Source organism: Carassius auratus, chromosome 38 (genome assembly GCF_003368295.1).
Source record: "Carassius auratus strain Wakin chromosome 38, ASM336829v1, whole genome shotgun sequence".
NCBI classification, from domain to species: domain Eukaryota; kingdom Metazoa; phylum Chordata; class Actinopteri; order Cypriniformes; family Cyprinidae; genus Carassius; species Carassius auratus.
Genome location: NC_039280.1, coordinates 8,017,707 through 8,031,499, shown reverse-complemented (window position 1 = coordinate 8,031,499; position 13,793 = coordinate 8,017,707). Strand labels below are relative to the sequence as shown.

General features: G+C 37.2%; 2 protein-coding genes across 3 annotated transcripts in view; one reads left to right on the top strand and one right to left on the bottom strand.

Annotated features, from left to right (window-relative positions):
* Positions 1-6,943, bottom strand: part of mnat1 (MNAT1 component of CDK activating kinase) — a 22,792-nt gene extending 15,849 nt beyond the window's left edge. The window contains exons 1-2 of one of the 2 annotated variants that reach the window (XM_026223806.1): positions 6,924-6,943; positions 5,491-5,608 (exon numbers count right to left, since the gene is read on the bottom strand). In XM_026223806.1, coding sequence (XP_026079591.1) covers positions 5,491-5,579 — 89 coding nt within the window. In that variant the 5' untranslated portion in view covers positions 5,580-5,608; positions 6,924-6,943. Of the gene's footprint in view, positions 1-5,490; positions 5,743-6,923 lie in introns of those variants that run through there. The other variant, XM_026223807.1, reaches the window with a different exon arrangement.
* Positions 6,435-13,793, top strand: six4a (SIX homeobox 4a). Its single transcript, XM_026223802.1, has 3 exons — positions 6,435-7,362; positions 10,087-10,724; positions 11,413-13,793. Exons 1-3 carry the CDS (start codon positions 6,581-6,583, stop codon positions 11,886-11,888), a joined length of 1,896 nt encoding a protein of 631 aa, XP_026079587.1. The 5' UTR covers positions 6,435-6,580; the 3' UTR covers positions 11,889-13,793.

Sequence of the window (13,793 nt, the reverse complement as noted above, 5' to 3'; positions counted from 1 at the left end):
TTTATGCAACTATTAATGCTGAGTTTCAACTAGAGTTTCTTAAAAATACAGTAAACAATCTTTTATTTTCCACTGAGCAGTTCAACTTTCCTTTTCTCTGTCTGTTTTTTTTTCAACCCACTCTTTCTAGAGGTTATTTTGCTCTCTGAAACTATTCAACACGCCAGTTACTGTATATGATACAGTGGACAAACTTTGCTGGTGACAGGAAATTATTGAGGCGTGAAAGAGGGAACATAAAGAGGGTAAAAAAGCTAACAAATCATTTGTTGTAATTTCAAATTGGCTTATGCTCATAAAATACAACTTTCTTATAGATTTTTACATTTTAGTTTTCTTAATAAAAAAACAATTAAACACCACAAAGGGTTAAGTAAGCTTAATTTTGAATGAAACTAATGCTTTAATTTCACAAGATGGTTTAAACTGAAAAAAATCAAAAGTCTTTTACAGATCAGATATTTCAAATGCTGTTCTTTTGAACTTTATATTTATCAAAAAATCCGGAAAAAAAAAAAGATCACACCATCAACAACATATTATCATCAAAGGATCATGTGACACTGAAGACTGGATTATTGTCTTTGCGATCACAGTAATAAACTACATTTGTGAAATATATTAAAATAGAAAACAGTTTTGTTGTTAATGAGTAACAACATTTCACAATATTACTCTTTAAACCATATTTCTGATCAAATAAATGCTGAGTATCAGAGAACTCTTTTAAAAACATTAAAATAAGGTTTTAGTGACCACAAACCTTTGAACACTAGTGGATATTTTTGGTTTGTGGTGGTGGCAGTGCAAAGCTTCAGGAACGTGTGTACTAACCACTGCACCCTGGATCAGCTGATATCTGGCTTGGGTTTTCTCAGAAGCTTCTCAACTGTTCACTTTAGAAGTTTAGAGGACAGACTTTATTTCTGAACATACACAAGGTGAGTGTGCATGTGTGGGAGGGAAAACGGCAGACCTTTAAAAACTCGAGCACAGACTCTCATGTGAATAAATGCTAGACATTCCCTGCACCTTCCTGCACTCCCGATCCGTGTTTGTCAGCATGTTGAGAGGTTACTACACCCCTCTAACTCAGCACAACTGACCCCATCACGCACACACAAAATCTGCAAACTCCTGCATTTCACACACACATAAGCTACCTGTGTCCCTCTCGTCAACTATCTCTCACACACACCTTCTTGTGCCCTTCCCTATTTACTGCTGCAAGTCATCAGGACACACTCAGCATCAGCCTACAGTCACAAGCACAGTGTGTCTTCAACTACAGATTTTACACTACAACATTAACAGGTTTTATGTTTTTCAAATGCCTTTTCTATTCAATTTTATTATTTCACCCTAAAATTTAAAAAATTACTTCTATTATTTCTAGACTATTATAAAAACTATCAATCTAAAAAATAAAAAAAAGAGTGAAAAAAATTTACCTTTTCAATATCTGTAACTTTTTCACAAATTATGACTATCCTTGTTTGTGGTGTTATTTCAAAATTAACTAAAGTTCAGAGATCTGATTTGAATTTCTTATTCATTTAATCATTTTTTTAAATGTCCAAAAGATTAAGAATAACTGTGTACAATCTGCACATGGCTTGCTTATCAAAAATGATGTGCTGATTCTCAGTACTCTTCACAACACATTCTTTCATTGTGTGAGCCATCCCATGCAAAATGATCATTCAGTTACTTGCAGTAAATTTATCAGACATACATGTATATCCCATAAACATTTATGACAGAATTTTTCTGTTTACACATAATACAACAATGTACTAAATAAACATAAATGTACATATTACAATTGACTTTTCCCAGTAAACCACTACCTGCTATTGAAATCGAAGAAGCTCAGTGTGATGCACAATAACATTTATCTGAGTGTCATCTCCGAAGGTTGACTGCCATGATGAAAGACATCTACAGTTTTTAAACAGTACGGATCACATAATGAAATAAAAACTTGAATTTGGTGGCATTGGCCAATTTACTGATACAATAAATGAAGAATTACTGAAATGTTTTAGCGTAGTAACTACATTTTGCATATAAAGTATGAAGTATAAAACAACTGACGGTTTGGAGAATGTTAAGACTGTTTCAAAACTTGAGCGACTGGGAAAAACTGTAAGGTTTTATTTTCACTCCAAAGTCCAAAGGGCCAAAAAAAGCCCATGGCTAAAGAAACACACAAGCAACATTTCCATCTCCACTCCATCATCTGTATTTAATCACAGACTATGGTCATTTATTAGCACTAATGCCTTCGTCCTGATTTTCTGCATACAGATGTAAACTGAACTCTCAAGAAATCACCAGGGGACTGTATGCTGGACTGTCTCCAGCAGTGTGTCATCAGTGTGTAATATATTCATACACTCTGTGAGTCCCAGGTCAGCAGTCCACCATGAGTCCTCATAAGTTCTCTGCAGGTCAAGGGCGTCCTGAACATGAAGAGTCATGTGACTTCAGAGTTCAGACACACTAAAGTCATGGCCAAAAGTTTTGGCAGTGACTTAAATTTTGTGTTTAAGCTGTTGTGGCGTTCATTAACATTGTTTCCAGATTATTGTGCAGCGTGATCAGATGCATTTTAAATAATTGCTTAAAGCTTCATTTGCCAAAAAATCAACTTTTCAAAAAAAAAAAAAAATAATAATAATTTTTTTAATTTATTTATATATATATTATATATACACCGTTTTTGATCCTGACACAAAACGACCAGTTAACATTAATTGACTAATCACATCGGCACCACATGTGAAAGTGTAAATGAGAACTAGTCAGATGAAATCATTATCATACTACATAGACTGTAAGAGCAGACTGATTGCTATAAAAGGAGGGAAGAAGCGCTTCATTGTCTTCTTGTTAGCAATTGTTACAGCCAAAGAAACACATGCAGCCATCATTGCGTTGCATCAAAATGTCCTCACATGCAAGGAAAGTAGGGGTGGGCAATATGGAAAAATATATCATATCACGATTCACGATTTTATCACAATTCTTTGTCATGTTGGTTTTACTATTTTGCAAGTTGTCAGAGCATTACAGCCAAACCTTTTAAGATAACAAAAAAAAAAGAATGGCAGATAATTAGGCCAAAGAGGGTGAAGATAATAAAATCTTTGTTCTTATTTTTTAATAACAAAGATAAAAGAAAGACAAAGATACACATTACAACTACACACGATATACAAATAAAACAAACAGTGCTTTATTTTCAGGTACAATATGTGTATTTAGAAGGAGAATTCAAGGAATTGAATGAACAAATATAAAAATAACTATATGAACTGATTCCTAAAGCACTGTATTAAATTTCTTCAGTCAAGAGCAGTGAGTGATTTTTCTTTGTGTTAAGGGAATAGTTTACCCAAAAATAAAAATTCTGTCAGCTGTCTGTTAATTCTGTCATAGTGTTTTATTTTTATACCACCATTTACTCACTCAAAAGTGGTTTTAAACCTGAATGAGTTTCTTTCTTCTTCTGAACATAAATGCTATTTTGAGGAAACTGTTTGGTTACCCACATTCTTCAAAATATATTCAGCACAAGAAAGAAATTAATAAAGGTTTGGGACAACGTGACATAGTAAATAATGACAGAAATGTAATTTTAGGGTAATCTATCCCTTGAGAGTAATGACAGTTGACTGGATGTTTAAAAGGCATACTTTTCCTTTAAGACCTGCAAGCATCTAATAAACATGCACTTATAACTTTTCTTAACTGTACTATCATTTTAGACATAACCAACTTGAGTCTTCATGTAAACTTTGTGTGTTTTGACAAAGTTAGTGCAAAAGTTCAATAATCAGGCACTGTTTGACAGGCTTTAGCGTTTTGGGTGTCATATCGCACACACCTACTACAAAGAATATTGGACCTGAAAGAACCATGGGCAGCAAAGAAGCCACTTCTCTCCAAGAGAAAAGTCATGGACAGACTGAAATTCTGCAGGAAGTAAAAGGATTGGACAGCAGAGGACTGGTGCAAAGTTATTTTTTCTGATGAAGCTCCCTTCCGACTTTTTGGGACATCTGAAAAAATCGATTGTTCAGAGAAAAGAAGAAAAGGTGAACGCTACTATGTGTGCTGTGTTGTGCCAACAGTGAAGGCATCCTGAAACCATCCATGTGTGGGGTTGCTTTTCAACCGAAGGAGTGGACACTCGTAATTCTGTCCAAAAACACTGCCATGAACAAAGGATGATATTAAAATGTCCTGCAAGAGCGACGACTTCCAAAGATCCATGAGCAATTCGGTGATCCGTGCATTTTCCAGCATGATGGAGCACCATGTCACAAAGCAAAAGTGCTAAAGATGTTACTCGAAGATCATTACATTGAGATTTGGGATCAGTGGCCATGCAATTCCCCGGATCTTAACCTCAAAGATAATTAACCTGAAAGAACCTGTGATATGCTTATCATTGTTTTTTAAGCATACCATAGAAGCATGTGGAAAAATTATCTACAAATACTGAAGAAGCAAACTTTGCAAAACACAAAATTTGTCACTGCCAATACTTTTGGCCATGACTGTAGATTACATACTACACCCTATCTGTGGCTAAATGTCTACTCTCATGCACCAAATGAACAGCTAATTTGAAGACATGTATTCATCCCTAACACATTGATCATTGTAATAGTTTCCACCAAAATACCACTGTTACAAATTTTTGTTATTACTACAATAAGACTACCAAAATAAGGTCAGCACACATGAAAAAGTACTATAGTCATTTATAGTGAATACTACAGTGTTTTGAACCATATTACAATTATAGTAAATTACTTGTAGTTGCTGTGGTAATATAACAACTATAGTATTGAAAAAATTACTTTAACCAATACTGTACTAAGTTTTCTACAACTATATGGTACGTTTTACTACACTACACTACTGAAGTAAAACTAAAGTATACTACAGTATTTATTACAGTTTATCAGTTCACTATAGTTGATACTACAGTTTGCTGTAGCATTTATTAACCAGTGTTGTAAATACTAATATATAGTATAATACACTTTAATATAGTATGGTTCAAAAACACTATAGTATATACTATAAATTACTATAATATTTTTTTTCACGTAGCTGACAGAACTGTCTCTACATCTTAAGCTTATTGGTCATGTATGTATCAAAATATAACTTTGAAGTGTAAATGATTATAAAAGCTCTATAATGTTTGTAAATCACATGCCAATTTATTATGATTTCATAATAATGGCTAAAAGTACTTTTTGTAAGTAGAATTTCAAAACAGAAGTTAGATATCATAAAAATATCAGTTTACTGCACTCACAGGTTGAAACACTCGCCTTATTACAGCAAATATACAATATAATAAAACACACAAAAACTTTTAGTCTCGGTCATCACGAATAAAGCCCCAACTCCGGAGGTTTAGGGTCTGCACAGGTTTGAGTAAGAGCTCTGACAGCAGATACTCACAGCGTGTGTCCGCACACATTCACCATCAGCTTCAGAGATGGATTTCTGTATTTGGTCGTCTTGCACCTCGGGCATCCCTGATCATCCATTATTAGTGTTAATGTCTGTTTTAGTCCGCCTGCAAAAGAATAAACAGCAGTCAACACACCCCAGAGCGCATAGGAGTGTTACATTCAAAACCGCCGGGTGGAAACAAATGTCTATTACAACGGTGCCTGTTCCTATTCAAACACTGCTCGAGTTTGTGAGCTCTGTCCAGCGCTGAGTTTCAGTGATTAGATAGATAGATAGATAGATAGATAGATAGATAGATAGATAGATAGATAGATAGATAGATAGATAGATAGATAGATAGATAGATAGATAGATAGATAGATAGATAGATAGATAGATAGATAGATAGATAGATAGATAGATAGATAGATACTTTACTTTTGCCATTTGTCGGTCATTAATATATACATTGTATATATATATATATATATATATATATATGTGTGTGTGTGTGTGTGTGTGTGTGTGTGTGTGTATGTATTCAGCCAGAATAAAACATATAAATATATATAGACACTCACAAACATACATGTGGTTGTATTATATAGGCTACCCTAACAATATTTTTTTAACTAAGTTTTTATAAAGTTAGACCAAGAACCTTTCAAACCAAGATTAACGAAGAAACGAAGGCTTGTCGTTTTGTAAATGTCCGTGTCGTTTGAAGTGTTTGTTGTATGAACAGTCTGAGTCTGTTAAGCTCAAAGTAAACACAGCAGCACACAAAAGCCTCGAATGAGATCTCGCGCAGGTGAGCTGCTGGAGCGCGTCACAGATGAGTGACAGCTTCATTTCAGTGTGTTCGCCTCGAAGCTGCGTTCGCCCCGCCCCTTTCGAAATTTCGTGTATCCAATCATGCGTGTCCCCCTCAAGCTATCGGGCTGAGAAGTCACGCTGTTGGAGCGAAAGGGGAAAGATATCCACTTACAAAGACACCCGATATCACTCGCATGGCGCACGGGTAACCTGATCGGCTTTGGGCAGAAACGAGGCGGGGTGACGGACTAAAGGAATCTATAGGTGAAGAATAAAAACAATGTCTGTTTCCTCCAGTGAAGTGACAGTGACCGGCGAGATCAAAGAGGAAAATGTGAAGTACACGGAGCCTCTCGAGAGCTCCACAGATAGTCGGGGGCACGTCAAACTCCTGACTCTGGACACTCCGGTGGCCACCGGGATGCTCGTCGGGCAGACCTCTCCACCGGAGCGCAAGATGCCCACTATGGACTCTTTGTCTGCACACACTTCACCCGCGGAAGCTGCGACCTCTTTGGCTTTTTCACCAGAACAGGTTGCGTGTGTTTGCGAGGCTCTTCAGCAGGGGGGCAACGTGGATCGACTCGCCCGGTTTCTGTGGTCTCTACCGCAGAGCGACTTACTGCGCGGTAACGAGAGTATCCTCCGCGCTCAGGCGCTGGTGTCCTTCCATCAGGCGCGCTACCAGGAGCTTTACAGCATCTTGGAGAGCCACAGCTTCAGCCCTTCGTGCCACTCTGCCCTCCAGGACTTATGGTACAAAGCTCGGTACACGGAGGCGGAGAAGGCCCGCGGTAGACCGCTGGGCGCAGTGGATAAATATCGCCTGCGACGGAAGTTTCCCCTGCCCCGGACCATCTGGGATGGAGAGGAGACGGTGTACTGCTTCAAAGAGCGCTCCAGGAATGCTCTAAAGGAACTCTATAAGCAGAACCGGTACCCGTCCCCAGCCGAGAAAAGGAATCTGGCCAGGATCACAGGACTGTCCCTCACACAGGTCAGCAACTGGTTCAAAAACAGAAGGCAGAGAGACAGAAACCCGTCAGAGGCGCAGTCCAAAAGGTGAGCAAAACTAGAACGCCACAAACACAAACTTTTTCCAATGAATGAATGAACTTAAGACCTTTGTCAGGAGATTTAATTTGTTTATTGACAAGACTGAGATACAGTAGTTCAGGAAAAGTTTTCTGAGTGATCTTAGCATTTTATTATTGCTTATAAAAAAAGGTTTCTGCTTGTGGATTGTCACTGCGTGTGAGCTGTTACCATTATTTTTACAATTAGACACATCTTTCCATTATTTTTAGTTATCTTAAATTATAGAAAAAAAACATGCTTTGATCGAAAATTTAAAAGACAGCTTCTAAAGGGCATTCAAACGTGTGCGTAAAATGTATCGCGTGAGTCACCACCTCGTGTATGTGTGTGTTTATTTTTGAGTGAGTATAGCTACTCAGGATCCATTGACGCGTAAGGTTCGCCCCACCACATAAATCACTCCGAACTATTTACTTTTCTTTTTAGCCAGAGGGGATAAGAAAACCTCCTCTTCAGCACTCTATTTAACACACACACACACACACATGCACTGGTAAAACAGGATTCACTTTAATGTTTTTTCTCTTTGTGAACAAAGCTCCAGCGCACCTGGTGGAAGTGACCTTCCTCCAACACATTTTTTTTTCCATTCACAGAAATCTGATGTCGCACGATGCTTGACGTATCTTGATCAGGAATGTCTTTGTCATCCATCAAATATTTTATTACATATTTTATATGTGAATGAGGCAATTTTAAATTTAGGCTACAGCTGTGCCTGCACTCCATAACATTCCCCAAAAAGTTTCAATTCTTATCCTAACAACTAATCTTTGACAATGTGTTTTTGCTAATATTGCTCAGAACATGCATGCATTTGTTTTTATAGAGGACATCATGTGGTTTTCTGTAATGCCAAATGTGGAGGTGTGGCAAATATGATGATATTAATAGGCCATGTCAGGCGTTTTGAACTTTTAGACTCAGGACCCCCATTCAGAGTTTCAGCCAGGAACCCCTCTAACAAAGATTAAATCAGTAGCATTTTATTATTAATATAATTAACATACATTATTACCTTTCATAATGTTCAATAGATTATCACTGTTTAATAAATAAATAAATTACTTTTATTTAAATCACAGAACTATATCATAGTAATAATAATGGGATAATAATTTAACAACACTGAAATGTTTTTAAATTTAAAACAATGTAACAGAACTAAACGCAGTGGCCTCGAGGCGCGTTTAAATAAGCGACCCAACTGCCAAAACTCATGTCGACTACAGACAGACAGTTTAATCTCCCGTAACGTAATGACGTTATCGCAAAAAAAAAAAAAAAAAAAAAAAAAAAAAATGAAATGCCGAAATCTTTTGGCTGGCTGTGGAAACTAACATACGACAGTTGTGGAAGTCCTGTCGGAGACACACAGCTGCTGCAGTCATTCACTAAAAGCGCCCTTCTCTCTCTTCTAAACGAAGTTATGTTTGAACAGCTGAAGGCACTGTGGAATATTGTCAGTGGATGAATCGCGCTGTATTGTACTTTAAAATATCAGCTAAATTTACCCTTTCGTCAATGGCGGCCCGTCCCCGTTTGGCGAGGGGCACTTGTGGAAATAAAGCTGACCATTTTTGAAGTCATGCTGTGTTCGCGGGGTTGTGTCGCAATAGGACTCATTGCGCCAAATGGTGTGCGTGCGTGCGTAAAAAGAGTCTATGCAATATAGACAGGATTACCGCTGACACGTGAAAGCTGTAATCTAGGGGGTCCCGCGGCGTGAAGTGGATACTCACCTCTCCATTTGTCTGTGCGCGCTCCCGTCTACATCTTCCTGCAGCTGCGTCAGTCCGCGCTCATGTACAGTTATGCAGAGGAGTGAAAAGTAATAATTCAATATTCTACCTCTTTCTTCCAGAGTACTTCATTGGCAAGAGTGTTCAGCATATAGTATTCCTAAAACCATCAACATTAGTGTCAAAAAAATACTAATTCCATTATGCAATAAAAATAAAAATAATCTTTTGGCAAGTTATTTTAAAAGACATTTAGACTGTTCTGTTTAAAAGAATGGATAGAAGTGTATATGGACACCTTGATCTTTTTCATACAGTTTAGAAATACTAAATGAATTTGATCAATTGTCCAAGTATCTCTATTTTGTATTTTCATAGTGACCACAGATAAACATATTGCTTTCATTTATATTTTCATTTTCCAGTGGTGCAAATACAGTAGGCCTATGTTTTTTTTTTTTTTTGTTGTTGTTGTTGTTGTTCTTATTGTTGTTTTTTTACTCAGGCATTTATGATTTGGTGTACTCTCTCAGCATGTTTTATTGTTCAATTCACATTTATGCATTTAACAGTTGATTTTCTTCTAAGAGACTTTTATTGCTTTCAAGGTGCACATTCACATTTCTTGCTTTCCCTGAATCGAACCCATGACCTTGCCGTTGTTAGCGCCAATTTAGCATTACCAAAACATTTTCGATTTGTCATATCTTATTATTTCAGTTGTGTCACGTGTATTATGAAATTGTACAATGTAATATTAACAAGTGTTAAAATATAAAATAAAATAGAAATCTAAGATTTTAACAATATTTACTAAATTACTGAAGTAGCTAAGAAGATTAAATAACTATATAGAACATAAAGCTGTTATAATGAGCAAAAATGTATGATGGAGACAAAAAGGAAGACACTCAGTGTTTCTGATCTCTCTTTCACGTTCTCTCAGTGAGTCAGATGGAAATCACAGTACGGAGGATGAGAGCAGTAAAGGTCAGGAGTCTCTGTCCCCGTGTCCGATGTCAACCTGCAGTGATGGGACCATGCGTAATGCAGTTGTGTCTCTCTGCTCTGGAGCTCTGGAGGCCGGGGTCATCGTCCAGCAGGGTGCAGACAGCAGGAACTCTGTCTCGCCAGCATCTGTCATCTTTAACGGAGTCTCAGTCAACACTCCCACCTCTGTTTTCCACAACGGCACCCCTTCATTTCTCTCCACCACAGGACACGTCCTCTTTAGTGGCATGAACTTGGGACTCCAGTCCCTGGCTTGCAGATCAGCAGCAGATCTGGAGATGGATGGTGCAGGAGAGGATAAACCAGTAACGGCAGACCCTGCACTTGCGTACACCTCGTTTCACTGCACTGTGAATGGGACAGACATAGAGGTGAAAGCAGAGAATGTGAGGCAGGATGTGTCAGTCCAGGACCAGACCACATCTATTAGCTCGCCATTCAACGTGACTCCATCTGACGGCTTGCAGCTTGTAGGTTACAACTTGGTTTCTGAAGGCAATGGGACCTCGCTGCTCAGCAACAAGGTGGTACTTCCTTCCTTGCAACTCTCATCATCTTCTTCACCCTCATCAGGTGAGTGAGTCTCATCAAACATCACTCACAAGATTACATCAATCCTTTGAGCAAGATGAGAAAACCACATGTTGTGTTTGTTATGAGTGTCAAAGAAACTATTTATTTTTTATTTTTTTGAAAAAAGTATTTTATGCTTACCAAGGCTGCATTTATTTGATCAAAAATACAGCAAAACTGTAATATTGTGGAATCATATTATAAAATAACTCTTTATATATAAAAAATATTTATAAACATTTGAAAATGTGATTCATTAATGTAATGGCAAAGCTGGATTTTCAGCATCATTACTCGTCTTCAGTGTCACATGATCCTTCAGATATCATTCTAATATGATGATTTGCTGCTCAAGAAACATTTCTTATTATTATCACAGTTGAAATCAGCTGTTCAGGAAATCATTTTTTTAGGATTCTTTGATTAACATAGATGTGTTATTTGAAATATAAATCATTTGTAACATTATAAAAGCCTTTACTGTCACTTTTGATTAATTTAATCCATCCTTGCATCGTCAGTCACAATTTTTTTTAATTCCCCCCTTTTTTTGAAACTCGTAAACCAAATAGTAATTTAATATAAACTGTATATCCTTATAATATCTGTATACCACCAAAAAGTTTGAAAGCTTTGTCCTCTCTCTCATATTCTGTCATTTCTCATTCCTCTTTCTGTCATATGTTAGGCATTGTTGATGGCAGTTCTCCTGCTCCCGCCTCTCTGTGCCACAACCAGGTGGAGGAGCAGGACAGGCTACAGCTGACCTCGCTTGAGCCCAGCACAGCACTCTACAGCCTGGTTTGTGTACACACACAGTCTGCTGTGAAGAAAGAACCTATGGAGAATCATGGTGGATACCTTTACCACCTGGGTTACAGTCCTGACCCCACCCACAGCTCCCCCACCTCACTTAACACAACCATGGCAACCACCCAACAAGACTACACTACTCTCACAGTGAGCGCACCCTTACTCGCCCAAACGGACCTTACCGGTGAGTTCAGAGGTCATGATGCCCAGATGACCTCAAACCTAAATGGAGACTTCCTATGTGCGGTTTCAGAGGGGGCGAAGGGTGAGATGAGAGAAATGGAGGATGAAGGGGAAAAACACCTGACAAAACTAAAAACTGTGCATATAGAAGAGATGACTGACCTTTGAATTTAAGTGGAGAAAGAGGTAAAATACTTCTTACCAAAAATCACAGCATTATTTTGAAATATTGATTGAGGGTTTTTTGTTTTGTTTTCAGCCTTTGAAAGTTTTGATGTTATGTTTTTTTAAGTGTTAAATTATTTTGGTGAATCTGTCACTTGGTTTCACTCCAGTTTGGTTTGGAGAATCTATGCAAAGTCATATTTGGAGGACACAGCTTTTGAAAGTGCCCCCCCCCCACACACACACACCTTCTCTCTATTTCCACACACAGGTTTCTTTTCAACTATACTCCATAAGTACAACAGAGGTTTTCAAACTGGGGTCCAGAGACCTCCCAAAGGTCCACAAGAGAGTGCTAGGAGGTCCATAGACATGACATTATTATTGTTTCATTCTGGCTGAAAAAAGTTTAATTTTATTGTTTTTAATTATTTTAATCTTTGTTTCTCTACATCTAACAAAACTGATATGTAGAAACAGGAAACAGAGTATCATAATAAAATCTTTTTCCAGATAATATTTGAAACACATTTAAATATATTTTTATTTTCCCAGTAGAATGAAGCTGCCTTTATATTTAAGGAATGGTCTCCTTTGCTATGGGAATAATTATTTGGAAGTCAAAAAGTTTGAAAACCCCTGGTATATAAGAAGAATATTTTTTCCATATTTCCTCTAATCCCTTCCATCAATCATTTCATATTTATTTAAGTGTTTACATGCATTTTTGAACTACAAATACCAGACGGCTCTCATTTTCTCTCAGTCGCTCCCTCTATCTCTCTTCCTCTCACAGTGGGAAGTGTGGACATGTGTGTGTTTTATGAGAGTCACCTGCTAGTTTCTGCCAAGAAGAGTTGAGTTTATCAGACAGGTGGACGTCTGGTCATGTGTCATCTGGGTCAGACCTTAAAGGTCACCTCCCCATGGAAACACACATGCACAGACACACTTTATTCACATGCAGATTAAAAATACAAAATCTGTGACAATCTTGGTGGCATTGTCATGGTCATATCATCGCCTTCCAATCGCATTACTAATAGGCAAATAATTAGTATTGTAGACAATTCAAATATAAATACAAATACACAATGTTTGCTTATACAAATTAAGGGATGAGTCAGAATGGTGGATGGTAATCAAATGCTTGTCACAGATGCTGTAACAGATGTTGTATGACTGTTAAAGTTTAGGGTATTATCTGTGCATAAAAATAATGCTAAGAACTACTTGTTTCATTTGACATGCAAACTGTTTTCAGAAGGAAATTAGGGTAACTTAATCCTTCAGATCATTCAAAATAGTGAAAGCAATTGTTTTCCTAAAGGATTTGATTCAGTTTACCATCTGGGTTTTACAATGATCCATCCCTGCAAGCACACAAAGAGAATTTGCTGTCAGAACTAAAATTACCTAAAAAGCAATAACAAGCAATAAGAAAAATAACTTTATATGATTGTGTATGTGAGTGATTTGTATGTGTGTGTATATGGAAGAGTGTGTGTTTTTGGTTCCAGTAGTTTTTGGTTTTGAGTTTGTTTTTTGTGCCTCCTTGCAACGTGCGGTTGTTCTTCAGGTTGCCTGGAATTTCTTTAATGGTGTTTGGTGCTGGTTTGACATCTGCAGTATTTAACTCTATGACAAAAGCTATGCAACCATTCTGGGAATGAGAAATGACTTTTAGAAATGAATGAAAAGTCTCCTACAGGATTATCAGACATTAAAGGGATATAGGTTTGAAATGAGCTAACGTATGGCTATAAATATATGAGCAAAAAGCAAAACAGCCTTGTGAATAATATTTTAGCATGAACAAAAATGTTAAAGTTGTGTATTTTTCTACAAAAAAATAAATAAATAAGAAGCACAAAAAGTGATTCATTAAATATTTATACTGGAAAACCA